The sequence below is a fragment of the Corapipo altera genome, unplaced genomic scaffold, assembly GCF_003945725.1.
Source record: "Corapipo altera isolate COAL_440 unplaced genomic scaffold, ASM394572v1 74, whole genome shotgun sequence".
NCBI lineage: Eukaryota > Metazoa > Chordata > Aves > Passeriformes > Pipridae > Corapipo > Corapipo altera.
The window spans coordinates 3,518,021-3,544,742 of NW_020884934.1; the positions used below are offsets into that span (position 1 = coordinate 3,518,021).

A 26,722-nucleotide genomic window follows, 5' to 3' on the forward strand; every position below is an offset into this window, starting at 1 on the left:
AGGGTTTTACTAAATTTGCAGGTGTTTCATTATCTTCAGTTTCTCAAGGTTTTCTTTCTATAAACATATTATGTTCTCAAACCTTATAATTAGACACCCAGCTAACAAGTATAAGCATCACATATTTTCACACAGTCTGTAAGTATAAACAGTACATGCTTGACAATTCCATGGCAAGCAAGGCCTACAGAGTGCAGGAAAAATTGTTCACAGAAATCTCTCTGTCCCGGCGACAAATAGGCACTGTGGAATGGGCAGTAAGTAATGCACAGGAAAAGGGTGTGTGAATTCCTCTTCTCCACTGACTGTCTGAAGCTAATTGCCTGGAGAAAATGGAAGAGACATGGCCGGGGGCAGCACCATCTGCCCTTGAAATTCAAAATAGGAAAGGAGATCCTCAAAGAGATGTTTGCCCAGATAACAGGATGAATAATATGGAAAACAGCATTAGTTCCTTATGTAAAGGGAAGTTAAGTAATTACAGAATGAAAAGCTTATTCATGTAACCTCACTTTGGCCTCCTTGGGTGCTGGAAATGAGCACAGCCCCAAACTATATTTTCTCCTCTTTTGGTGACTGGACAGAACTCATCTATTTTGGATGTTCAGGGTGTGGTTTTCAGTGATTTTTTTCCCCTGTGCAGCATTCTGTGCCAGTGCTTCAGGGGTCCAGAGTTTCCTGTCTCCACCTCCTCCTCCCTCCTGAGGAAGAGGAGGGCACAGGTGGGGTGTGCAGAGTCCTCAGCAGCTCATGGGGTGCCTGGGGCTGGGGGTGTCATTCCTTGGCAGGGGCTCAGAAGATGAGGGTGCAGGAAATGAGTAACAATCAAATTGGAAGGGCTTCCTACCTTTTGTCTTCTCTTTCTTTAGGGAACATGAATCATCAGGGAGTCAGACAACGATTTTACACTGATGCCAAGATAAGGATTTTAGATTTCCTTGCCCTATTTAACCTATCCTTTGATTTCTTAGCTAAGACAACCACTCCTGAAGTAGCAGCTGATATGGTAACAGGCTGATTTCCAGTACGTGTCAAAGTAAGTCACACATGAGTTAAAACAGCATTTTTAAATGAAATAATTAACCACCTATGCAGACATAGAGGAAATGTAATTTTACAGTCTTGCAGAAAAGCTTTTTTATTCTTTGTTAAAGCAATCTATCTGGAAAAAAAAGTATTTTTTATAGGATTATTTTTACTTTCTGAATATTTCCATCAATGTTTTAGGGAAACTTATAAGGAGACAAACTCTGTAAAGCTTTCCTGTGTAAAAAAAGTTGAGGGATAATTAAAGACAACCACACTGAACTTTACAGGTACACACCACTTACCTGAGCAGCAGTGTAAACACCCAACCAGAGCTGCCAAAAGCCTCTAGTGTTTCTTTAGATTAAAAAAGCTGTTTTCATACGCCTGATACTCCTGGAGATTTTTCATACTGGTTTATTTTTTCCCCAAGGTGGTTGGCGCTCCAAACCACTGGTATTGAATCCCAGGGGGTGGCACGTGGCTGTGCCCAGCTTGAACCCTTCCTGCCTTGCTGGGGCCACTTGTCCTTCTGCACCCTCCTTCTCTTTCTGTGGCTGTTGACAGAGCCCAAGGCTGTGGTTTAGGCATAGCAAGGAAATTATGAAGTGACACAGACACCTACTTGTCCATGAAAATTACAGGGTGTGTGCCAAACCTGGAGTATGGTCCTTCATCCTCTACAAATATAACCTTCCTGCCGGGAACTAAATTACATTTGCAATAAGTTCAGGGAAAACAAAGATGAGGTGGTAGTAGAAAAATATTTATTTTTTTTTTAAGGAAGGACATTAAACCCTTTATCTGGCATCTGAAGAGCTGTGTTGTGCCTGCTCCTTGTTCCAAAGAAACTTTACGAGCTCTGGGTTGCCTCAGAGAGAACTAAAGTTGTTTATTTCTCCTTATCGTGGACTTTCCGGTCTGGGAGGGCCCCAGTGCATCACCATGTGGAAAAGGAGAATCACAACTTTGTCACTCAGGTCTGTTTTCCTTGGAAGACCTTCCGGGGGCCCTTTTCTCCCATCACCAGTGACCTGCTCCAGCGCTGCCACCGTGTCAGTGTAGGCAGCTTCTTAATTCCATGGGTTTCATGACCCCTTAGTTTGGAGGAAATCAAAAGTTGCACCAGAGCTGTATGCTGGGTCAGGTAACCTAATGAGAGCTCTGGAGGCTTCCCGTGAGCTTTACCTGTCCTTAACTTCAGGGACACACTGCCTGAGCTTTACCTGTCCTTAACCTTAGGGACACACTGCCTGAGGTGGCCCCATAAAACACTTTGATTTCTCACAGCCAGGGGGCACAAGTCTTGCCATGAGTGGACAGGGGATGGTTATTTTTATCTTGGCTGATTGCAAGAGTCATGAATGTTTCTGACCCTTTTTCTTCAGGGATGTGGGTGTCTCAGTTGCCCTCCCCAGTGACTGAAGCTCTACAAGAAAGAAAAATACCCAAAGGTCACAGTATACTCCCAGAAGGTGCAATTTTCTCCATCAAAGAGCTGCTATAATGGAAGTGTTGCTGTTGTAGCGGTGTTGAAGGGATGGTGGGAGTAGCAGTGGGTATTCAAAAATAGGAGGTGTCTCAAAATGCTGCCTATGATAACACAAAAATTTTTAAAACGAGTCTATCTGTATTTAAGTAACAGACTAATCTACTAGAGAGAATATCTAGTACAGAATGTCAAAACAAAGCAAAAATGGTTAAAACTGAAAGATAATCTAACCCTGTGCAACTAGGAAGCAAAGGTACCTGATGATGATATATCCCTTTTTATGGAGAAACAGCAGGGACCAAAGGAATATTTATTTAGAAAAAAAAAAAAAGTGAGAATTCTACTGAGATTAATTTTAGACATCTTGTTCAAAATTTCAGGATTGATTGAACTGTCTCCCTTCCCCAGATTTGGGCAAATGACATTTCTCTGGGGGCCTGTAATAGGTCGCATTTGTTTTCTGTTCTTTGGGACACAAGTGACATTTAAGTGCAATAACTGTGTTTTCTGGCTCTAGAAAAGCTGTTCTTGCCAGGACAGTTCCTTTGGGTAAGGCATTTTACAAGGATCACGCCAGTAAATGCAGGGAAGGAGTTCTCACACTGCATTCTTCCTCAGTTCTGCTGAGGACAAACACAGGGTTGGCTGCTCTCCCTGGGCTTGCACTGACTGCTGGATGGACCTTGAGTAAATCCCCTTTGCCCCTTCACTCCCCTCCTCCATTTCTGTAGTTCATGGAAGACAATTTATGCTAAATGGCTGAGCTGGTGTTCTCCTGCCTTCGTGGTCATCTCCCTCTGATTGTTCTTCCAGCAGCCCTGTCTTTGGCCAAGGAAGAAAGGGAGAAGCAGAAGTTCAAGATTTAGTCTTTAGTTTTTCTTTCTCTCTGATGATGTTTGCATGGTTATCATTCAATGATTTTAACAGAGCTGTTCTCACAGTAAATCGTGCCAGGAATTTTAATATCCCTGCCCCCACATATTTTAACGAAGTTGTACTCTTCCATGATGGAAAGAGGTTAATTCTGGCACCGCCTGTGTGGTGTCTGCTCCCCCCAAATGCTCTCTGTTACTATAAAAATGCTCTTTTTATTATTAATTTTCTTCCTTGTGGTTAATTTACCAAGAGCCCTCTGATGTTTTTTTATCCCAAAATATAGATGGGACAAACTAAATCAATTTTTTTTTTTTTGTGAGGCAAGATAGAATTCTGGTGGGATTCAACCTCTCACCACCACTGACCTTTATACCCACTTCATCTGATATGAAAACTAACATCTGACCCTATGACCACCCACCCTAAATGGGAAGGAAGCACCTTGCTTTTCCTTGTTTACTTAAAAATCTGGCATCTGGCATCTCTCTTCAGATGCCACAGGGATTGGAGATAACCTATGGTCTGATCTGGAGAGCTTTATGCCTTCAGTCAATCCTGTAGCTTCAGGTGCTTCCACTCCTTTATATTTGAAGGTGCTTTCTGCTGTGTTTTGTGGTAACTTTACTTCCTTGCTCAGTTCTTGTCCATTGTTGACACCCACAAATTAACATGGATTGAGGATCTTTAGTCCTGGATTCAGACCCAAGGGACCAGTCTCAGACCCAGCCCAGGTGAGCAGAGCTCACTCTTAGACCTACCTTAATTGATCCAGGTGGATGTGTTTTACAGCAGTTGGAAAGGAGACTTGGACAGGACGGAAAATAGGTGTCCCTGCTCTGCAGATGGAAAGGATCTCTTCACAATCAAGGAGTGAATCAGCCAGTGGTGACGATGTGGTGATTCAGCCAATGCCTCCTTGAGGAGGATGTGCACTAACGAGATAGGATTCATTTTTCTCCCATGAATTCCAAAGAAGTCTGCTGAGGTTGACTCAGATACAACTACACTGTAGTTGTCTGCAATGAGTGGGATTCATTCCATACCATGGGAAGAAGATGACACGTTTAGGTTTAAGATTCTTGATTACATGCCATGTAGCAAACAATTTTTTTACTTTTATCTTTGGGTTAATTATTTCCTGAAGGAGAAAGAAACTGAGAGAAGACGAGCGTGCTTTGAAACACTGTCTCTGTCAGAGACAAAGCTGGCTGGAAGGACAAAATGCAGAGAAATGAAATTTAAAAGAAACGTGATTTTAAGAAAATCTAAATAAGTCAATTATTTTAACAGTTAGTTTGGGACAGCCAAGTAGAAGCAAGCCTTGCAGATGAGGCAGCCTCTTAGCAGGGAGGGATTTGGATCTGTGGCAGTTGGAGAGTCACTAAAACTAAAGGTGCTCAGCTGATGTCTCAACTTTATGTAGCCAAGTACAGCCAGGGTTCAAGTCAGGGATGGTCACAGGGGCCAGCTTTCACCCTTGTAGGGAATTCCTCTGGGTCAAGAAAGACAGGAGGTGATAGATATCGTTAAGGGGAACCTTGTTCTCTTTTTGTTTGGAATATAACTTTTTGTATGACACGACCTCTCACTGACACTACAGTAATTAAAAGGCACAAACTTAGAGAAAGGACTTGAAACTAGATAAATATAGCAAAACGGGTTTAGTCCTCTTTGGTTAAGCAAAGAAGAGTTGTCCTGGCCTAAAATGCAAATAAAAATTGTACCTCAACAGGTAGTGCTTAAAACTGCTCAGAGTAAACCTGTTCAGCTCTGAAATTTCAACAATTTTGTGGGATTTTTGCTCAGGACACAGAACATTGCAGCAAAGGGAGAAAAAGGATGAGCAATTAAGGATATAATTCAAGGTGTGAGGCATTTGGTTTGTTCTTAATCAATGAAAACCACTGGCAGCATGTCATGCTGTCTTCCAAAGAACCTCAGGGGAGCACCTGCACTTCCCCCAAACAAACAGGCTCTGTTCATGCATCACCACCGCGCCACAGTTCAGTGGCATCTCAAAACAGGTGCCAGGGCTTTTTTTCAGCACTGGGGAAAGACAAAGGAAAACCAAAGAACACCCGAAATATCACCTAAGAAAAAAGAAGAAAAAAGAAATTAATTTGAGGACTGTAGATTTCATTTGTGTGCGGAAGGGTGTTGTCTGTGCTCTGATGCAGCCACTGATTTTAGGAGGGGCGATATGCAGGCTTGGTGGGGTGGAGCGTGAGGGGTCCCGCTCGCAGGGAAGGCGGCACAGCTGGTGCTCAATTCTTGCCGTTTCATGCCATCTAGTGGCCTGCCAAAGCAGCAGTTCCTCTGCCCGACAGCCCACGGAGTTCCAAACCCCATGGGAAGGGGAGAGAACAGTGCCAGGCGGGCATCGCTCTGCCCCTGCCACCGCAGCGCTTCTGCATCCTCCCCTCTGCCCCCCTCTGCCCGCCCTTCCCTTCGGAGGAGGAGGTTCCCTTTAGGTGGCAGAGGTTTTGGTCACTATTTCTGACCTTGGCTGTGCTGGAAAGGGCTTTAAAGCTTGACCTTTGGCGTTTCCTGAGTTACGAAGTTATTACGGTAACACCTCAGTCGGGGTTTGGACAGCGCTGACATGAAGGAATCACAGCACGAGGGGTTTTTTTGGTTCTCGGTGCTACTGTGCTGGGAGAAACAGCATCCTCTGGGCTTGCACACCCCGATGTGGTTATCCTGGCCATTCCCCCTTAGCAACAGACGGGTAAAATTCTGGCAAACACTGGGAAAAAATTCCCTGGTGTAGGAAATCCCCCTTGTGGCTCTCCTTGGTATTTGAGATGTATTTCTTCCATAGCACCCCCTTCTTTTGTGAGACTTTACCATCACTTAACCACCTGGGAACAACTCTATATTGGGATGGTGAATTTGATGTCTGTTGTAAGAGGAAATGTAACTTGGGAATGCAGATGATTGTGTTGATCTCTCCTATTTACCCACCTGTGGGAACTGTAAAGGTTGTTCTCTGTGTACACCCCTGGTATGTTGAATAAATTTCAAGTGTAACCTTCAGGGTGTTTTTTTTTTCAGGCAGGTTCAGATTATCAGGGGGTTTAGTAAAAACAGTTCCCAGAAGAAGTAGGATGCTTTGGCACATCTGTCCAGAATTTCTGTGCAAGTAGAAAATGAAAGGCAACAGTGTGTCTTACAAGGCTGGTACTTTCCACCTTACCCTCCACAGTAATCAGATGAAGTAAAAACAGGAGATTACTTCATAATTTTTTATTTCTATCCTTTGCCGTTCCCCACCCAGAGAAATTGGAGTGTGTCTAATAAACAGCAGAGTGGGATGTTTGTAGCTCCTCTTTCCACAACAGTCTTTGAAGTAGGTGCTGGCAGATGTGTCCAGGCCCAGGGTTGCCACAGGTCCTGGCAAAATAAATACATTAATTTTCAAATTGAAAATGAATTTTTAGCTCTATAGAGAATTTTCACAATCCATGTTTCCCTTGACATTATGGTCTTAAAGTTTTTTTTAATAATATGAGAGTGAAACCTTATTACCTGTATGTTTTCTGGAACAATAATGGTGTTTCCAGAACTTTGAATTCACAATCTTTTATCTAACGCAGGGCATCACTAGATTTTATTCTTCCCTATAAAGAAACAAATAATTATTTGATAATTGTACTTGCTGATTCAGAGAAATAGGGTCTTAGAAAGCACTGAGTCCAATTTTTCAGGCATTGCGCTTCAAGAAATATGTCAACCAATTTAAAAGAGCAGAGAGAACAGCAGTAAGACAGCTGGTCAGAGGAAGGACTTGTCTGATTTCCAAGCATTTAGCATTCACATTTCCTACGTGTGAAATGAGTGCTTTTTTGTCAAAACATGCTGAGAAATTGTGTTGCCAAGGCTACTTTAGGGATGACTTGTGTTTGTTCACTTTTTTACTGGGGAAAGAACCTTCCAGGTCCTTCTGTGCTGGTGACAGTGCTGATTCTGCTACCAGATCTCTCTTTGTCGCCAGGTGGGTGCTGCAAACCTTCAGAAGATGAGAAAATGAAGCCTTGTCCATCCACCTTACCCAGGTAACATTTCTCTTTGAAGAAACCTTGCACATATCAGTGGAAATCTGTGCTTCAGCAAGGGCTACACCCTTGGAGGCCTATTGCAAAGAAACATGAAGTTCCCCAGAGGCCTGGGGAGGGTTTTTCGCTCTTATTTTGTTCACTTACATTCTGAGCTTTCTTCCTGGTAACACTCATGTAATTTGAAGTACTTTATCTCTGGTTTGTGTTTCACTTCTCTTTTGTAGGCCCAGAGCTCTGAAGCCTCTCAAAGACAGAAAAGAAACCACACTGGAAGAGGAGTTGGGTGTTGGAAGCCATTTCTGCTCAACCTTTGCTTCATCATGACATGTCCAAAATCAAAGCAGGCTTTTTACTTCCCATCACTTGCATATAATGCAGGGCCACTGTTCAAGGTGAAGACTACAGAGAGGAGGGAGCTCACAGGGGTTTTCAGCCTCTGACCAAGGCAGTCAACCACCATGTTCATCTGTGAGGGGGTTGGTGGTGATATTATAACCACAAATTACATAAGGTGAGTTTTTGCGCCTTGCTTTTCTGCCATGACAGAGGTTGACACTGTAGTTAACCTTTTAAATATGGCTTTCTTGAGAAAACAGTGTCTACTGAAGCTACCCCCTTCTTCCACAAAACTATGCCTGTCAATGAATGCATCATGGACAAAGGGAGCTGCAATTTATTTAATTTATTAGTATTGTTATTAAATGCATTTGAAATGGCATTTCTCAAGGGTTCTTAGCCTCTGTAGAATTTGTGACATTGCAGGCTAAATTCCTAATGTAAATTTTACATAGACTTCTGTGTATTAACAACTCAAATAGGTTTACTGTCCTTCCCGTAATCCAGAAACATTAGAAAGTAGGTAAATTTCTTACTGCACCCCAAAATTCAATAATCTTACCTCTTTTACTGAAGCAAGCATTGTTTTGGAACAGGTTACACAAGAGAAAATGAATGTAGCCTCTCAGACTGGAACCAGAAATCCATAGACAGTGACTTTATGGATTACCCTGAGCTCTGTTTGATGGACTGTCTCCAAAATCCAAATAACTACAGGCCAGTATGGGACGAAATAACTTTGTAGACATTGATGGTGCTGAATCCCTTTGTGTGAGGTGAAAAGCTGGCTCTTTGTGAGCACAAGCAAACCGTGATGAGACCTGAGGAGATGTGGTCTCAGCTCCAGGCCTCAGCCAACAGATGTGTGCTGGGGCATCTGGCTGTGGGCAGAAATGCTGCTCATGCACCAGCTGTGCCTTCTTCTGGGTAATATCCCAGCTGAGGGGCAACTCATTCACAGAAAAGATTGTTAGCCACAATTCCAGGTGGAAATGCATAAACAGGTGGTTATTGTCAGGTTTAAGAGATCCTTATCAGCCGAGGCAGCTTGACCTTTAGGAAGTGTTGAATCCCAGTGCATACCTTGGAGAGACTGCCCGTTATTTACTGTTGGTTGCCAAGTGCAGGATCCTGAAGTTCCTTTTCATGCACCAGTAGTGAACTCGGATGTGCCTGCCCTGAGTGCCTTTACTCTTCCTGGAGCTGAGAGGGTATGATTCACTGCCAGGTGACAGGTTTGTGTCTCAGCAGCAGAAGTGGTTGAGCTGCTGAGTGGAGTCTCAGTAACGATGTGCAGAGGTGAGATAGCCAGAAAGTAAAGCACTAATTTGTTTAGAAAATCTCATCTGAAAAAAGAGTTCAGGTTAGTTTACCTGAGGATAAATGCCACTTGGATGAAAATCCAGATGCCACACTGCCAGCTCAAAGTGAAGTTCTACTCTTCAGTTGTGCAAAATGATCGCTTCTGTGCTCTCAGTTAAGTCTGGTTACATCTCATGCAAGGATGTTCTTTACCCCAAACTTCATATCTCCTGACTAAAACCAATTATATGAGATGTGTAGTTAATTATACAATTATTTATAATGTGAACTTCTCTGTCAGGATTCATAACAGTTGGAAACTCAGCCTCTTAGCAGTGTTTCCAGTAGTGATTATTCCCTGTTGCTTTGGTTATTTTACAGTAACTGTGCCGGTAGTTGTTCCTCTGTGGGTCACCATGAGGTGTGTGCATGTATGAGAAGGCAGAAAGGGGAACAGGAGTTTGAAGTTTGAGTTCAGGCTGGAGATGTAATTGTGGTGGTGAGGAATGTAAAGGTCATGGTGATCTTGGCTGTGGGGATGAAAATGTGGGGTTTTGTGTTTCTTAGGTGTTTTCATTAGGTGAGCAGGAATAGAGCGTGAGCAGGCCTGGCCCAGTGTAGGATTTTTTAATGGAAAGTAGTAGTTGCCACTTAAAACTCACAGAAAAAATGAGATTTTTTCATTTTGTCTGTATTGAAGAACATGGGGTTGTTTTCACCTCAAGCTTTGTAGCTAAATCCACTGTCTTCTAGGCTCTGGGGATCCTTTTCTGGGTGTCCATTCAGCTCTCCTGCCCTCTCTCTACCGCTGAAATCTGTTCCTCTCTCCTTCCTGGTCACTGTTCCTGTCTCTGATTCCCATTTGCCTTGGTTGATGTTTGTTGACATGAAATGGTGGGGAAGCAGAGCCATGGAAATCACAGAATGAGGAACCCCGTGCACAGAGCAGGACAGGGAACATCCCTCTTCGGGGAAATGGATGTTCACTTCTTCCTGCAGCTGCCTGTGCTGTGGTCTGGTCCCAAGGCTCAGCTCTGGGCTTGTGCCTTCTGTCCCCAGATGAGCACATGGGATGTAGGGAGATCCTGGGAATGTTAGCACTTGCCCAGAGGCTGGGAAGATTTGAGCTGGCAGCACAGGGTGTGTAGGGACAAGGCTTTGGTGTGGAGCTTGGCTACTGAGTGATGAACCATCCCATGTTTCCCTCTGTGCCATCCCTTTTTCTTCCCAAATCCACTGCCTTAATGGTGCAGGTAATGCAGGCACAGCAGGACCTGGGTGGAGCAGCTCAGCTGAACTGGAAGACAAACACTGTATACCCTATTCCTTTGTTTTTGGGAGCATTCCTGCAAATTTGCAATCCTGACAACTCTCTTAGGTGGAAAACTACAGGAAAATTAGCAATGTGAGCCGATGCCATTTATCTGGAGGCTCAAGTTCCACTTCTGACATGCTACCAGCTCCAGCACCTCCTTCTGTGCTCTCCTTGCTGCCTGTGGGCCTTATGAGCTAAAATGGGGCTCAGGCTACTGTGGCGATGTGGAGGAAAGTATTGCAAAACAGGCAGGTGCAGAAGCAAGGCTCAGCAGGCTGTTGCTTGATCTAGCAGTATGAAAAAGCTTGTGGTTTGCCAGAAGTCCCCTGTCTGGTGGAAATTTGGGGCACAAGAGTTGGCAAGTGAATAAATGTCACACCAGTGTAAACTTTTAATGTCTTCATAAAGTACAGTTTGGGGCAGTGGGAATAACTGGACAAAGTGAAACTAGGATGGTTGGTGTGTTTTACTGCCTAAGAGCTCATTCATCTCATCTACTGTCTTCAGAGGCTCGTGTGCTGTGTGGGTTGCTCAGAGGGAGGAACCTGTCACATGTCCCTCCCTTGCAAGAGGTTGCAGTGAAGAGCAGCAACTGTGCTTTGCTGGCATGAACAGACCTTCAGTTCCACAGACTTCACTCTTTTCCCTCTGTGTGGGTTTGTGGGTGTAACTGAGAGCTGTGCAGCTTTGCTTCTGTTCTTTGGGCTTCCTGTGTGACTGTACCTGTACAGAATATTTGGGGCAAAAATAGCAAGGGAAAGGCAAGACCTCGGAAATCATGTCATATAAATTGGAAGACCTCAGATCATGTCTTAGGGGGGCTGTTCATCTCCCTCAGGAGGGGTCCTGAACCTTTTTGTTCCTTGTGTTCTTTGTGTCGTTGTACACTGTTGTGATTGTGTGGTTTCCCTGCGTGGTTTCACCCAGAACTGACCCTTTTCAGTCACACCCTGAGTTCACAGAGTGAATCAGAAGGCTGTCCTGCCCCTCTAGTGGGATGCTGCAAGGCGAATGTGTGAAATATGGAGACCATCCACCGAGCCTTACTGCCACCAGTGTTGGGTGTGATGTTTCAAATGTGAATTATGTTATGGAAAGGTGTATGAGACAATTGAGGTGAGTATGTAGCACCTTAAGTGACTCTACCTTAGTAGAGTCCTTCCTTGCACTGGCCAGTTTTAAAGCCAGTGGATGGTGGAAATAACCTTTTGTCACTTCTTCCAGTGTTGTGAAATCTGAGCAACACTGAGCTTTATCTGCACGGATCATCTGCACCTTAAGAGGCGGAAGGTTTCCGTCAGCACCTTTAGTTTCCCTGTTTCAAAAGGCACAGCCTTTCAATTTGTCTGCTTTAAAAAAGTGAAGCTACCACAAGCTCCTGAGCATTGCTTTTCTGTGCATGTTGGTGAGGTGCTGAGGAACTTCCTGTTTATCTACAAAAATCTCATCTTCCAAATCAAACTGGGCTCTCTGGGGACCTGATTAAGTCCAGGCTCAGCCTTGCTGTACAAGTGAAGCACACAATGTGAAGATTTCATCAGGCTTTGCATCTCTTGATGGTGTGATACACCTTCCACAAGTGTTCAGTCTCATTCTAGGTCCCAAATGTCAGTTGTTATTCTGGGACTGCTCTGAACAAACCTTGTTTTTCAGTTTAAGGCCACTGAGGTAGAATCTGTGTCAGAGAAACAGAGCTACTTGCCTATAAAAATAATTGTACCCTTACCATCTGAGTAAGAAATACAACCAAAGGTCTGTTTCTGGACCTTTTCATACCCAACTTACTCCAAGTTTCCCAGACTTTCACCTAAAATAATTCATTTCTGTCCATATAAGAATTGGCCCACTAACACAAAAAGAGCAACTGAATTTTTCTAGAAGACAGTTTTCTACTACTTTTTAGTGAGGATTATCGATGATTTACTGGAATGATAATTTATACATTTTAAAACCCCACTAAAACTGGACTAACAAATTGGTGCAGAAACTTAATACAGAACTAATTACTGTGGATTTTTCTCCACACGGATACTGTGACTGAGTTCAAAGGTGAGGGGGAGGCAGATCACAAGTGCACCATAAGCATAATAAACCATCCAGCTGACCAGAACTGCTGGGTGGATGTGTGCGTGCTTAACAGCTTTGGTTTTAGCTGGACACCCAGATGAAGAGTGAAGACAGAAGAGCCTTTACTTTCTTCCATCAACAAACCATCCAGTGTGTGATGTGTAGCCTGAGATCTGGCACATCCTTCCTTTTCTACTGGGGTGCAAACCCTTAACCAAATTAAAGACTCCCTGCTTGCTGCTGTAAAAACCTCTGGTGCAAATGTCACTAAGAGTAATTTTAAGAGCATTATTTTGCAAGAGCAGATGCACAGTGTCCAAGGTAGAGCGGAAAAATTGGTGCAGATGAGGAGCATGAGTGTTCTTTTCAAACTTCAAAGGGCACCTTGATCTTTATCTCATTTTTATCTTCTTTGCCACAAACCTAGGTATGAAGCATAATCACTTTTTTTTGTGCCAGTGTTGGCAAGAAAACTTAGCATGACACAGTTATACAGTTACTTGTGAACAGAAGTTTTGATTTTGACTGGGGGTCAGTTGCTGCTGATCATTCGTTGTTTCCATTGATCCGTCGTGGACAAAAGCAACATTCAATAACTTCACCAATCAATCATCCCACCAAGAGAAATTTTTATAAATATATGTAAGAGAATTTGCTATATTTCAATATTTTCTCACACCTTATTTGTGAGAATTCTTTGTAAAACAACCCTCCCCTTCTTCTCATCCACAGAATACAAACACACACATTAGTATTCACTAGATTTTGGTCAATAATAGCTTTAGACATTCAAAGAACTCAAAGAACTTTGCAAGGAGGTAGAGTGAAGTGGATTGAAAAGCTGGATTCTTGGAAGGGTGTTCTTAGAAACTCAGAGAAAAATTCTCCCACAGACATTTTCTTGGGAGAAATGAACCTGACTCAGTATCGTCTTCCTCACAGGTTCATTTTACATGTTTCTATCCTAGGAAAACCTTTCCTTTCTCCCCTTTGTGAATATTCAAACCATAACCAAAATGTAGTAGAAGCAGAATACTGGGGGAAAAAAAAATAAAAAGTAAGAAAAAAACCAAAAGGATAAAAAAAAAGAGAAAAAAAAAAGCTGACTAGTTTTATTCCAATATTTAAGAGACAAACACACAGTGCAAATACCCACCCATTGACATGGGCTGTGCTTTGAATTCTGGTGTCACAGCAGAGCATCCACTGGTCCTTCTTAATAAAAGGAAGCTTTCCCAAAAGAGAAATGAACATCCTGGAGGGATGCTGGAACTGAGATTGCAAAGTAGTTGTCTGGAGGAGTCCTGGCCATGTTTATCGATGCACATTAATAGAGGCATATTCTGTAACTTCATTTACTGTGGTTTGTTCCCTTCTCTGGCATCTTTCTGCAGAAACAGAGTGGTTTAGTGCAGCGTATGTCATGACATCTGGGCTTTCAGGTAAAACTGGTATGAAAGGAATACCAGGAGTGTTGCAGGGTGAATGAAGGGCTGTCCTCTGAGCATTCCAGGGAGGGACAGCATTGTCATAAATTGTGTTGTCCTTCCAGGCCTGTAGTGGGCTGGCCATGGAACAGTAAAGTGAGGGGCTTTCTTCTGAAGCTTGAGTTGTTCCAGCACCAGGGGGTGGAGCAGCTGCTGGACTCCTGACCTGCAGAAAACACAATAGGGTAGAGCTCTTTGTTTCCTAAATAAGAGGCATGTAAGATTTTGTCCAAGTCATTTTATCCCATATAAACTGCATTTTAGTAGAGGTGGATAGGATTCACCTGGTCACTGGACTTTATTCTGATCTTTGGAATAAAGTTAGAAATCACTCTTCTGTCTCCTGCCTTCCTCCATTTCCCTTCCCAAACTCTCATGTGTTTTCTTACAAGATGCCAACTTAAGGCAAAACTGATTTAGCATTTTGTGAGAGCTCTTCTATACTGCTCATTCAAGGCTTTCCCTCAGCAGTTTATGAAATCTTTCTTATTTTCACCTCCAAACCCCACATTCCCTTTTCCTCATTCCCTCCTATTCCCTCATTTCCTGCTCTCTTGCTTCTTATCCTCTTTCTTACTATTTTCCAAATAAATCTTTCTCCTTCTCCAAAACAAAATTCCTCTATAAATTCACCCCCTCTAAGCCATTTGCTGTCATTCATTTTTCCAACCACTTAGAAAATACTGTCTTTTCTTTCCTCTAACTTGCCATTTGGGAGCTCTGCAACCTGTTTGGTGCCCTCTGATCCCCACCAGCACCACCGCAGTGACTGATAATTGTCAGCTCTGGTTGCATCTTTTGTGTTCTGCCTTCTTCCCATCGGACTTCTCTGGAACTAATTGCAGAACTTGTTGAATTCCTGCTAGTCCCATATTAAAGTCTATTTTCGGTCATTTTCCTCGCTCTGTGGGTCATATTTTGTCTTACACAGACAGTCTGAACCAGCTCAACACAGGTGCTTCAAGTGCCTGAACTGTTACTGGAAGGGCACTTAGAAATTAATATGTTTTAAGAGGAATTTAGATGCTTAAATTGTATTTTAACAGGAATTCAGATGCCTAAATTGTGTTTTAAAAGGAATTTAAAGTAAAGTACCTTTGTGTCTAAGACTCATAGTTCTTTCCCTCAACCCAACCATGGTAATATTTCAGTCCAGACAAACCACCCAGGCACAAGGAAGGTCACTGACTCTGCCTCTGATCCTGTGCTGTGTTTTATACTACACAAAGATTTGTTCTTGGTGTGTGGTTGTGGTCAGGTTTTGATGGGAAAAGTTAAACGTACCAGGCTCTCTTGTCTCTGTTGTGTTAGTGGAGTTCTCTTTTGCTTTGCTGGGAAAAAAAAGAAAAAAAAGACTATTGTAAAGTCTGAGGTTTTTATGACTTTACTTCCATCCTTCTGTCTCTGTAAGGGAACAATACACAGGGCAAATTAAAGTCTTAAAGATTCAGTATCTTAACTGGCACACCCTACAAGGACATCACAGCAATCACTTGGGATAATTATAAGGGGATTTTCATAGAGCTTTGAATGCAACTTCCCTGAAGCCATGAAAAGTAGTGTAGTCAAATGCATCCTAGGCAAAGCTTAGTTTAAAACTAAGTTTAAAACTACTTACTGTGGCACCTCTTTAGACACCAAAACATGCATCCAATGATGAACAGACAGCATAGACCCACGGGTGCTGAGACATAAATAATGTGCAATATGTTGTAGTTTCCAGATTGTTGAGACTCTTCTGAGATGCTGGTGGTATCTAAAATTACATTAGCATAGAAAAATATTTGACTGGCTTTTTATTTCTTTTTTTTTTTTTTTTTTTTTTTTAAGTATTATGTCTTTCTGATGCAACTAAATTCTTAATGTACAAACATTCTGTAAGTTGGTGCAGCGTGTCAGGGGATAACCTGAGCTCCACAGGCATCCCACAAAGTATGAAGATACTGGAAGGAAAAGTGTGTGGCAAAATGTGATTCATGAATAATGCATGACAGGAGCAAAGAGAGGCTCAGAATCAGAGGGATGCTCTGAACTTCCAAGGTATTTTTGCAATTGTACTTGTGAACAACAGCCAACTGTGAGTAAACCCCATATTTCAGGCTGTGTTAGAAGTGATGGTATAGCAGGATTCTAACACTTCGTATGTGTAAGAATGTATGTGTTATTACTGGGATATTAAAGAGTGTGCCAGAACTGTAGTGTACAGCACCAGGAGGTAATTTAATTGGCTTTGTCCCTTTTATGCTGAATTCTGGACAGTCCCAGCCTTGAAAACCGTGCCCCTTGAGAGGGCATTTTGTTCAAGCAGGAAGAAAGCAATTGTAGTTTAGTAATGAGTTAAAAAATTGTCTTGACTGCACAAACCAGAAAGTCATAGCAATACAGGTTAGTTCCTTTCTCTTAAAGAGGAAATAAGAATTAGAACTTACTTTCTGGTGAAACTGTGATGTTTATAGACTTTTCTGAAAGATAAAAGCAGGACAGGGAAATGAAACAGCAACTTGACATTTGGCATCAATGGCATCAAGCAAAGGGAAAGGCGTTTTGGAGGAGAGGGAATGATGAGTTTGTCTCCCGCGGCAACAGAGTAGTTCTATCTTTCAGACCTCTTGGGCATTCAAATAGATCACTAGAACATATTTCAAAGGAAACATGTATCAGGAGCTGGGCTATACTCTGTTTGCCGTAATTTTTTATGTTGCTCTCTCTGTTGCAGCACTAAACAAGGTTTTAAAGCTCATTAACTCACCAGGAGAGGAATTGGCAGCAGAACAAACAGCCTTAGAGCTCACTGCCTGGGCTCAGTGGGACACAAAGGCTACACAGACCACTTTCTAGAGCTGCTGAGCAACACGGAGGAGGGCAGACATGACTCCTCATATCTAGACTTGGAATGCCAACTAAATCAATGAGAAGACCTAATTTGCCTTTAAGATCATTTAAAGCTATTGTAATATTTCCTGCTCTTGAACTTCTTGGGGTACAAAATCAACCCTGGTTGTTGCAAGGAGACAATTTTCAACAAGACACTTGAATTGCTTTGTCCTCCACACTGTTGCGTGGCCTCAGTGACTGCTGCTCCATGATCATTTGTATCCTGTCTAGTCCATGGGATGTACAACCAGGCTGTGCTCCCACAAGCTGTTTTTGTTCCAGTTGATATTTTTTTAATTATCAAATAGGCTCTTTGGTGTTGGCAGCTTTGCCTTTCTCTTGAGATCCTCCTGTTATTTCTTTATTTTGTTTTTTCTTTAGGTTTCTGTCCTACCAAGAGACAGCATAAAAGCGTGGAGGAAGTGGCAAGTACCAGCACAACTGTGCTCCCAGTCAAATACAGGAGGAGCTGTAATCCAGAAGGCAGGAGCGTTGCTGTAAATGGCATTTTTTGTTTAAAAGGGCTCTTTCACAACACAGGGGGCTCACCTTCAACAATGATCTTTATTTCGTGGCTCTCAATGGACAAGTTGCCCACTTTCGCTTGACACCGCAAACGTCCAGTGTCGTTCTGATGGACTGGGAAAATCTCCAGGGTGAACACAGAGTCAGACTTCCATCCTGCTCTGCCCTTCTCCAGCTGCACACATGTAGCTCCTTCCATCTTGCACCACTGCACGAGTGGCTTTGTCTGGCAGTACTGACCTGGACACTCTATAGACAAAGAGCCCCCAACTTGAGCTTTGTACTGGGAGCGTCTTTGAACTTGAATTTCAGGTGAACAACCTCTGGCATCAGATCCTGGAAGAAAAAAACAACACAGATCCCAGCAGTGGGAGGCTGCTGTGTACTCCCCATCACTCTGACCACAGGGTTTTGTGTCTGTCATGACTCAAGACTTCCCTGGTCTCCTTGCAGCAGATCTGATCTCTGTATGGGGCGGTGAGAGCAGATAACATCAACACTACTGCTGCTTTTGTTTCCACAGGGTTGTTAAAACGCGCTTTCTCTCTCTGATATAAACTTTCCCTTTTTTTCAGTATCTCAATCAAGTTAGAAATTTAATATTTTAGGAAGAATATATGTAAGATATACATAGCAACTTTTCCTGTGTCATCCTTCTCACAGATCTTTCCTGTTCCTTTTAGATTTAATTGAGATTAGTTACTTCAGAATTCTTCCTAACTTGCAGAAGTAAAGGCTTTTTTTTTTTTTGGTAGAGATTTTTATAATTGTAATATTGAATAGAATTATATTTAATGCAAATATATCTTATCTATTTTTTAAATTTTTGCTACATTTTGTGTAGTTGAGGGTTCAGATAAAGGGTTTGACTCACTGTAACTCTGGGACTTGGTATTTGAATGTCCTGACCTTTTATCAAAGACCCATGTGATGCTTTATTTCTCTGGCTAGTTCAAAGTAACAAAAAATATGTGATACTCACATGCTTCCTACTGCTCTACCTTCTTTTACAGTGGCTTTGGAAATGAGCATTTAAAAATTAGGTAGCACTCAAACCTGTATCTTGAATATTGTCCTCATTTTGCCCTGTCAAATGTACCTGGTCTTGCCTGATAACAAGGAGGGGGTTATTCACTGTTATTTGCAGCCACTGCAAAAAAGATGGTCTCTGATATGTCTCTACCATGTAGAATATTGAAACTCCTCTGCCCACAGAACTTGGAATGCCAGGAAGTTTCTGTTTGAGGGGTCCAAATCTGAAGTCATCCTCGAATACCAACTTTCCCTTAGTCAGGATGGCTTTAAATGAGGTTTGAAGTGGGGTGAAGAGAGTGGCAAAACCACACAGGTAAAGCAACTTGGAGAAGGACTTTAAAACTGGTCCCTGTGGAAGGGGCAAGGGGAGGAAATTCGGATAATTTGGATGGAGATGAGAAAATTAACCAGGAGAAGAGCCCTGGCTACAAACAATGTCTTTTTACTAATGAGAAATATCTGGATTAAAACCAAGGGGAAATAGAAGGCAGAATTGATTCAATAGCCCTAAGAAGAGAAGGAATGAGAGCAGCAGAATAAAAGTAGTTTTGTTTGGCAAAGAAAGAAAGTTCTTCAGTAAGTTTGGAGATGTGGGAGATAAGAACTCCTCAGATGTAAATACGTGACAAGAGTACAAGCACTCAGCACTGCAGCAGTGCAGGAAAAGACTGTCTTGGCCAAATCATGAGCAAGCTTTTCACTGACACAAGAAAGAAATCTCCAAAAGCAGAAAAGAAGGTCTGTTTATGAAGGAGGGACATAAAAGAACTGAGCAACATTGGAAAAGTCATGGCAGAGGATGAGATGAGCTTGGAAAAGCACATCAAGTGCAAATATATTGATTGTAAAATTAAGAAAATATTATTTCACTACTTAGTAGAGGGAGAAAGCTGCCAATAGATTAACCAGCAGTAAATCAGATTGAACAGATATCAGAAATTATTTGTAGAAAGGCAGGCTCAGTTCAAGAAGATACACAGGGGCATGTGAAAAGCTTTGTGTTCTGGTAATTTTACCTAGGTCTTGTCCAGTGCTCTTCAAGAAAGAATAGGGTAATGTTTGGAGACTCTCCAAGCTGGAAAGAAGCCAGCTAACACCAGAACTGTGATAAGAAGGTCACAAAGTAAAGCTTGAAATTCTTGTGGATTTTTTTTCATTTAAAGAAAAGAAATGAGAGGAAAGGACATAATAAAATCATGTAAGATAGAAAAGAAGAATGAAATAACTTTTTTTTTCTCATGTTTCTGGTAGGTATGGGGAGAACTAAAGGGCTGAAAGTGAAGCAGGGAAGGTTGATTATATAGTTTGAAAAAATTCTCTAGTTGTGAAAATAGTAATAATGGAACTGATTTCTGTGGAAGCTTGTAGAGTTTGAATTATTGGTGGTCCTGAGGAGTGGCCTACACTGAGATATGAATGAATATCTATCTATCTATATATATATATATCTCCATTGAGATGTAGTATCAAAAGCAATATATTTAATATAACATTTAACATATTGCATGATACTTAAAGTGAATAAAATAGTTAAATTTAGTGTTAATATATTAAATATATATAGTATGGGGGGATTGAAATATATATGATGTGTCAAGTATACTGCAATAATACCTGCTCTAACATGTTCTCAAGGCAGTACTTAGGTGTTAGGGGACATCCAGTCCCTTCCCTGCTTTCCGGAATAAGACCATTCCAAAAGATTTATTTTAGTTTCATGAAGCAGGATCACTTCTCTTTGACTTAAAATCTTCTATCTCCGATTAAAAGGCAGATTTCAGATGATTTCAGGTTTCAGGCAAGTAGGACAGACCTTCTTTGGTCATACCACAGCAGCAGCACATGGTTATCAAGAGCCTGAAAATGGAAACTAAAAGCTCAAATTAGAAAGTGAAGGTTTCAGTTCTTTGAGCAGTGATTGCCCTGGAAGATAATGCTCCAGAAAGTTATCTATAAAGATTGATAGCAGCCTTCTTTTGGATATAATCCTATGTAACATATATTTCCAGAAGGATCTGTATATCTCTGCAGCAAAGATATTTTCTGAGGATCTTCATCTAATCATTTTATCACATAGTTTTATCTTTTTTAAAATTCTCTTTTGGAAAAACAAACAAACCAACCAAAACACAACCCCTCCCAAAAAAACTAAATGCCAGAACTTTTATAGAAGGTCCCAAAAGCCCAATTTCTCTGTTTTCAAACAAGTTTTGAGTTTCTCGTGAATTCCAATGGACATTAGTTTTGTGAGTACTCGGAAAGGAAAATGTCTTATTAATATTAAATATTGCTCTAAGGAAATAATTGTCTTGCACTTCAGGGAACAGGGGTGGCAAAGAAATTTCTATATTCCTGAGTAAGAATGTAGAAATTTCCAGACTAGAAGCTTTACTGAGGTCTAGATGTACTTCAAGGGTAGTTTTTATGCTCCTCTTGCTCTGCAGGTGAAAGATATAAGCAGTTCAAGTGTTCTCATCCCCATGAGAAAATTCCTTCCTTAGAACTTCCTGCACCAATTCAATCATTAGGAACTATTTCACTGCTAATAAAAAATTTAGTTGGTTACAATTTATCCTTTGGGGTTGTTTTTTTTTTTTTGTTTGTTTGTTTGTTTGGTGGGGGTTTTTTTGTTGGTTTTGTTTGGTTGGATTTTTTTGGTTTTTTTGTTTGTTTGTTTTGTTTGGGTGGGGTTTTTTGTTTGGGTTTTTTTTGCCTTTTTTTTTATTTAAGGTTCCATTGGCATTGACATTACGTGTTCTATTTCCTTGCATGGTATACTTTTAAGAGAATTGAACTAAAATATGTTTGTATGTCTCCAATTCAATCATAAGGAGCTGCTTCACTGCTAATAAAAGATTTAATTGGCTACAATTTATTCTTTGTTTTTTTGTTTGGTTGGTTTGGGGGGGGGTGTTTGGAGTTTTTTGTTTCTTTTGGGGTGGGTTTTTTGTGGATTTTTTTTGTTCGATTTGCTTTTTTATTTTTTTTTTTTTTTAAAGTTCCACTGGCATTGCTATTACTTGCTTTCCCTTATATATTTTTAAGAGACCTGAAATAAAATGTGCTTGTCTCCCACCAGATGAGCTTGAACAGTGTTTCTCCTGTTTTCCCAATGCCTGTGCAAACATGTGCCACAGTTTTGCTCCTTTGTCTGCAGGTGGTGATCCTTTACTTTCTAAGTCCAATATAATCAAGTCTGGTTAAATTCTGCTCCCAGAGCAGAATTCCCTGCCATCCAGTGGTCCTGACTCCACCATCCTTGTTTCCTTCAACAGGTTGCCTGTGGAATGTGCCCCTGGGCTTTGGGAACAGCTCGTGGGAGGAACTTGTCCTGCGCTTGTTGTTCTGGTGCAGCAGCAGTTTTGGTAGGGAAAAAAAGTAGCTTACTGAAATTGGATTGAATTTCCTTAGTTCTGCTTTGTGCATCCTGTGGAAAAAAGCCTGTGCCTGCCAGGTAAACACCACTATTTGTGATTTTTTTGGTTTATTTTTTTTCCCCTGACAGTCAAATAGAACAATCTTTTGAATGTCTTAATAAATTATATGAGTTACAGCTTCCATTTCAGTGTGTGTGAGAATGTGGAGACTCTTGTCAGAGCCTGCAAAAGGGCCTTACTTTCAGGGGCTTAAACCAATCAGACTTTAAGCTCCTTTTCTTTTTTTAACTACTACAAGACAATTCTTGGAGTATAACAATCATCATAATTGCTTTGGTGTGTTGTTACTGATTCATGGCTGAATGTTAAGGACTTGTTAATGACTGATGACTCAATGATTTGGGCTTCAGGGTTTCAAATTTTTGCCAGGAAGAAGTCCTTGGTAAATGTTGTCTAGAACAATATCACCAGAGGAGATGAATGAATAAGAGTTAAAACATTTTCCTCAGGCTTTGTGAAATTCTTAGGTTCAATTATTTTGAACTTCAATAACCAAAAAATCTGGACTAGAGAAAGCCTTTTCTTATAATCCATCTTTTTTTTTCCCCTAGTGCTTAAGTGTTGGAATTGGTAATGAGCATGCCCTGAAATCTCTAGTTAACCTTTCCTCTGTCCCAAATCACACCTTCCTTGGCAATAAACTGCAAATGGATAAAAAGCAGTGGGGAAAATCCTTTTAAAACTAAAAATGTTTGGGTTATATTTTATATAGAACCAAATATTTAAGGCAAACTTTTAAAAATATATTTCACGGATTTCCTACAAACGCCATTTGGCAGGGATAGCTTTTGGTGTAGATTTGGGATGAAATAACAATATAAATTATAATATCCTAGGGAATGAGTGATACATATTTTGTTTTTTAAATAGGAGGGAAAAAAATCAACACACCTGATAATGAGAGAACACTTCTTCAGTTCATTAATTGTCATTAGAATGACACATGCAAAATAAACCGGAGCACACACGTGGCTTGGTGAACTTTTCCTCAGAAGAGTATCTCAGTTTTTTTTCCTCTCATGAGAAGTCAGTGGTAGAGACACTGCCAATTATGTTCCATATTGCTTTTTAAAATAAGTTTAATTAACTTCTGTAACACTAGTACAGAAGCCAGTTACAAGGTTTTACACTGAGGCTTTAAGTTTTCAGTCTCACAAACGCTGGTGGTCATGACAAGTCTCTGGATGTGCAGTTTTCAAGAGGGGAAAAGAATCTGTAACAGACTTTATGTGTCAGCTTCAAACTTGAACTCCCCAGTAAGATCCCCACTGACTAAAAGTACATTTTCTTTTAGATCCCTTGAGTGTGTTTCTGAAGAGGCTGCAGTGAGCTGGGCTCTCTTGCACCAGGAATTAAGTAAAGCAAAGCTTCTGCCAGGATTTCAAATGAAAGCAGGTATTCCATAATTGTACAGTAGGGAAATACTCCTGACAGTACTTTAATAAAAATGTTTTTAAAATTTTTTCCTCATTTTTACATTCTAGAAAACGACCATGACATGACTAATTAAACAAACAACTTTTTTTTTTCTGGCAGTGCTGGTGTTTGCAATGCTGGCCCGTTTGCTGATATAGCTGATGAAGAGTTGCATCTTTTTTTAATTATTCCTTGGTGAAAGCTGTCTAAGTGCAGAAAACATGCTTTTATATTTTGATGACTGAAACCTGAAGATGGGACTTTTCTGTTGGCACGTGCAGGGTATCCCACAAGAAGGTCTGACAGCAAGATGTCACTGGGGCTGAGAGCTGTGCCCACCGTCAGTGGGCACGTACTCGCTTTCTGGATGGGATTCTTGGAGCAAGAATGAGTTTTATTATTATTAAAACCCAGCTTGCTGGGTTTTATTTTCACTGGGATGAAACACTTCATTTATTTTGCGTTTGCAGCCCAGAGAGCAACAACCACTCTTTATGAGGAAAACCTCTGATGTTACAAAGGAAACAGGGTCTAACTGGACTAAAATTACAGGGGTGTGGGGGTAGAAGGTCCTTCTGCTTGTGACTTATTAGGAACAGGGAACCTTTGGATAGATCTGCAACACACAAAGCTTAAATAATTTGGCTTCCATTTTCAGCTTATTTTTAACCAAATAAAACCCAAGCAAGTTCGGGGAAACCTTTGGGTAAAACGTAAATACATTTAAAAAATGTATCATGGTTCTGTAGAGACTGACTTGCAAAAGTTTTCTCCCTGTAATACTCTTGTGAACATCATTTTTATTTTTGTAGAAGGTGCAGAGAAAGAAATATTAGTGTTCTTAGAGGACTCCAAGTAGTTCTCTCCTAGATCTAAGAATAAAACCTAATAAAATGTGAACACGAACCAAACAAAACCCCCTAACTGTGTGTAAAAAAGACTGATGCAATAAACAGAATTTCCATTCTGTTTTAAAAGCAGTATTTGGAACCTGGCAGAAGAGTGTGGAGGGTTGGTCCAAGTAGGAAAGAATTCTACCAGGCAATGAAGAGAGGTGATTATGTGAGGGACTAATAACAGAGGGACTTAATGAAGTGCCTAATTTTCTGTCTAATTTTCTTAGAAGAAAATACGCTCCTTTAGGGAATGAAGGAGGTTGTCAGCTCGAGATACAACCCCTTCAGAAGCACGTTAGTTTAGTCATTTGAAAATCAAGTGTAAAGCAAGCAGTTCAGCAGCTTGCTTGAGCTCAGATCATACCCTGATTAAGCAGCTGGCATGGTAATTCGTGTCTCTTAAGCGAAATATTTGGGTTCCTCTTCCTGGGGATACTCTGACTACTTGTTTAACATTTCCTATTAGTATTAATAAAGTGTTTTATTCATCAAAAAAGAGTAGTGTCAGAAGATGCTGTAGATTTGCAGGGCTGGTCACACATGTCAGCTAAGCTTTGCACAGCCAATTCAATTTATGTAATTTTAGCAGGATTTTATCACATTATTTCAACCAATTTAGCAGTTGATCCATTTGAAATGTATGAAGAGCAGCTGAGTGTATCCATTGCAGCAGCTCTGAGCCTTTTTGTATCACTTCCTTCCTTTCAATGCCAAGACTTATGGCTCCTGTATGATATCAGGCAGGAAGAACTTGAAACAAAATAATCTCCTTGAGCAAAATAAAATAAAAATAGTATTAGGAGTATACTAACTTGAAACAAAATAACTCCTTAAGGAAACTAAAGTAAAAATAGTATTAGGAGTATACTGGGCACAGGATTGTCTTCATGTCAGTCCAGATTAGAAGAACCTCTTGCTCCAAAACTGTGGCGGTTCTAAGTTGAAAGTGGGATGGTAGTTAAAGTGGGATAATAAGTAAGCCAAGTAATTGCAGAGACACTTGTCTGGTGAGGATAATTTGGTTGCAAAGCAGACTTAGTTCAGAGCTAGGAGGATTCCCAGATTTCAGGCACAAACCCTTTGAAGGAAGAGCCTTCGGCCCCAACCACAGCGAAAAATGTATTTGGTCCCCAGGAGCTGAAGTTCTTGTCTAGACAGTCATTGAATATTTCTCAATTATTACATTATCATTCTCTTCACTCAAATTAGGAGTCTCTGATATGGTAAGAAAACAAGATGCTATCTCCAGGGTACACTAAGCACTGCTTTGCTTTCCGTTCCCCACCCACAGTGTTTAATAAAACTCCACTCAGGTTAAATTATAAAGCCACATCTTACCGTAAACTTGACAGATGCTCTGAGCCAGCATTAGCAGGAGAAGGTACAGCAATATCCTTTTGATCAACATGACTGCAGAAACCTTCATTCTCTGGGCATTGCAAAAAGATGTTCCTGAGGGTTTCAAAGGTGCAGCTCTACGGTCTCTCACATCCCGTGAGGTGTCCCTGGGGTGTGTGCCTGAGTCGAGTCCCTCCACTAGTGCTGCTGGCAAAAAAAGGGGTGGGGAAGCTACAAATCTGAAAAAATATGATGGGTTACACAGTTGCCTTTTTTTTTTTTTTTTTTTTTTTTTTGTGTGTGTGTGTGTGGTTGAAACGTGAACTGCTTCATTGTTTCACATCACATCAGAACTCTGCTTCTGCCCTCACAGTGCAGGGAACCGCAGCTATTTTTTTTTTTTGAAAGATGCTCCTGCATGTGAGGTTTAAATTTTATAACCAGCAAATATAGCAGAGAGAAGGGAGGCACTTGTTCAGTCCTTCACTGCTTGTGTTTGACTCTAATTCAACATTAGCAAATTAGGAAGCTGAACAAATTCACCATTCATAAGCTGGTAGATGTCAGAAACACAGCTGAATATCTTAATTTGTGTTAGATTAATTTAAAGCAATCTGCACTAAAAGTACTACTGTACTACGGTTTCTAATATTGTTTGTAATATTGGAGACAATAACATTAAATATTACAAACAATATTATTTCTGATATTGTTTGTGATATTGTACTATTGTTTCTACTAGTTTTTTTTAGCATCCTCATAACAGAAGGTCAAGTAATTTTATTTTTTGATTTTGTGGGTCCTTTTTCAGCGTGTCCTTAATATCTCTCTTGCCCCAATATTTCTGAAACATTGAACCACTTAGTTGAACCTTCCCAAAAACTGCTGACAATGCAAAGTTTCTTCATGAAGTTAAAGCCAAATTCAAGTGGAACAGGAACTTTGTATATACAGAAGGTATCACTTCTGCCTATAATGCAAATTCATCAACCCCAAAAAGAAACCAGGGAGAGGAAAATAATGCAGTTATAAAACCCTGTGTTAAAATGGTGGAGCTTAAACTTTCCAAGAGGGTAGTCAAACACTGAAATATATTTTTCTAGAGAAAATACTGAATATTATGCTCTTAAAAAAATTTAAATTCTCGGGATTCTTTTTTCAAAGTAATGTTTTGGAGAAAATAACGGAACAACTCTCTGAAATTTTGAGTTCAGAAGGGTCTGGTCACAGGAGAATCATCCT

The 26,722-nt window shown here is 40.9% G+C and overlaps 1 protein-coding gene and 1 long non-coding RNA gene across 2 annotated transcripts; both read right to left on the minus strand.

Annotated features, from left to right (window-relative positions):
* Positions 1–6,681: 6,681 nt before the first annotated feature.
* LOC113954991 lies at positions 6,682–7,764 on the minus strand. The gene is made up of 3 exons (XR_003530377.1): positions 7,597–7,764; positions 6,923–7,014; positions 6,682–6,787 (listed from the first exon to the last, which is right to left on the minus strand). It is a non-coding gene; the product is annotated as an uncharacterized LOC113954991 (long non-coding RNA).
* Positions 7,765–15,398: 7,634 nt separating this feature from the next.
* BTLA (B and T lymphocyte associated) lies at positions 15,399–25,613 on the minus strand. The gene is made up of 5 exons (XM_027660022.1): positions 25,481–25,613; positions 17,383–17,694; positions 16,389–16,421; positions 15,639–15,715; positions 15,399–15,428 (listed from the first exon to the last, which is right to left on the minus strand). Exons 1-5 carry the CDS (start codon positions 25,566–25,568, stop codon positions 15,399–15,401), a joined length of 540 nt encoding a protein of 179 aa, XP_027515823.1. The 5' UTR covers positions 25,569–25,613.
* Positions 25,614–26,722: the final 1,109 nt, after the last annotated feature.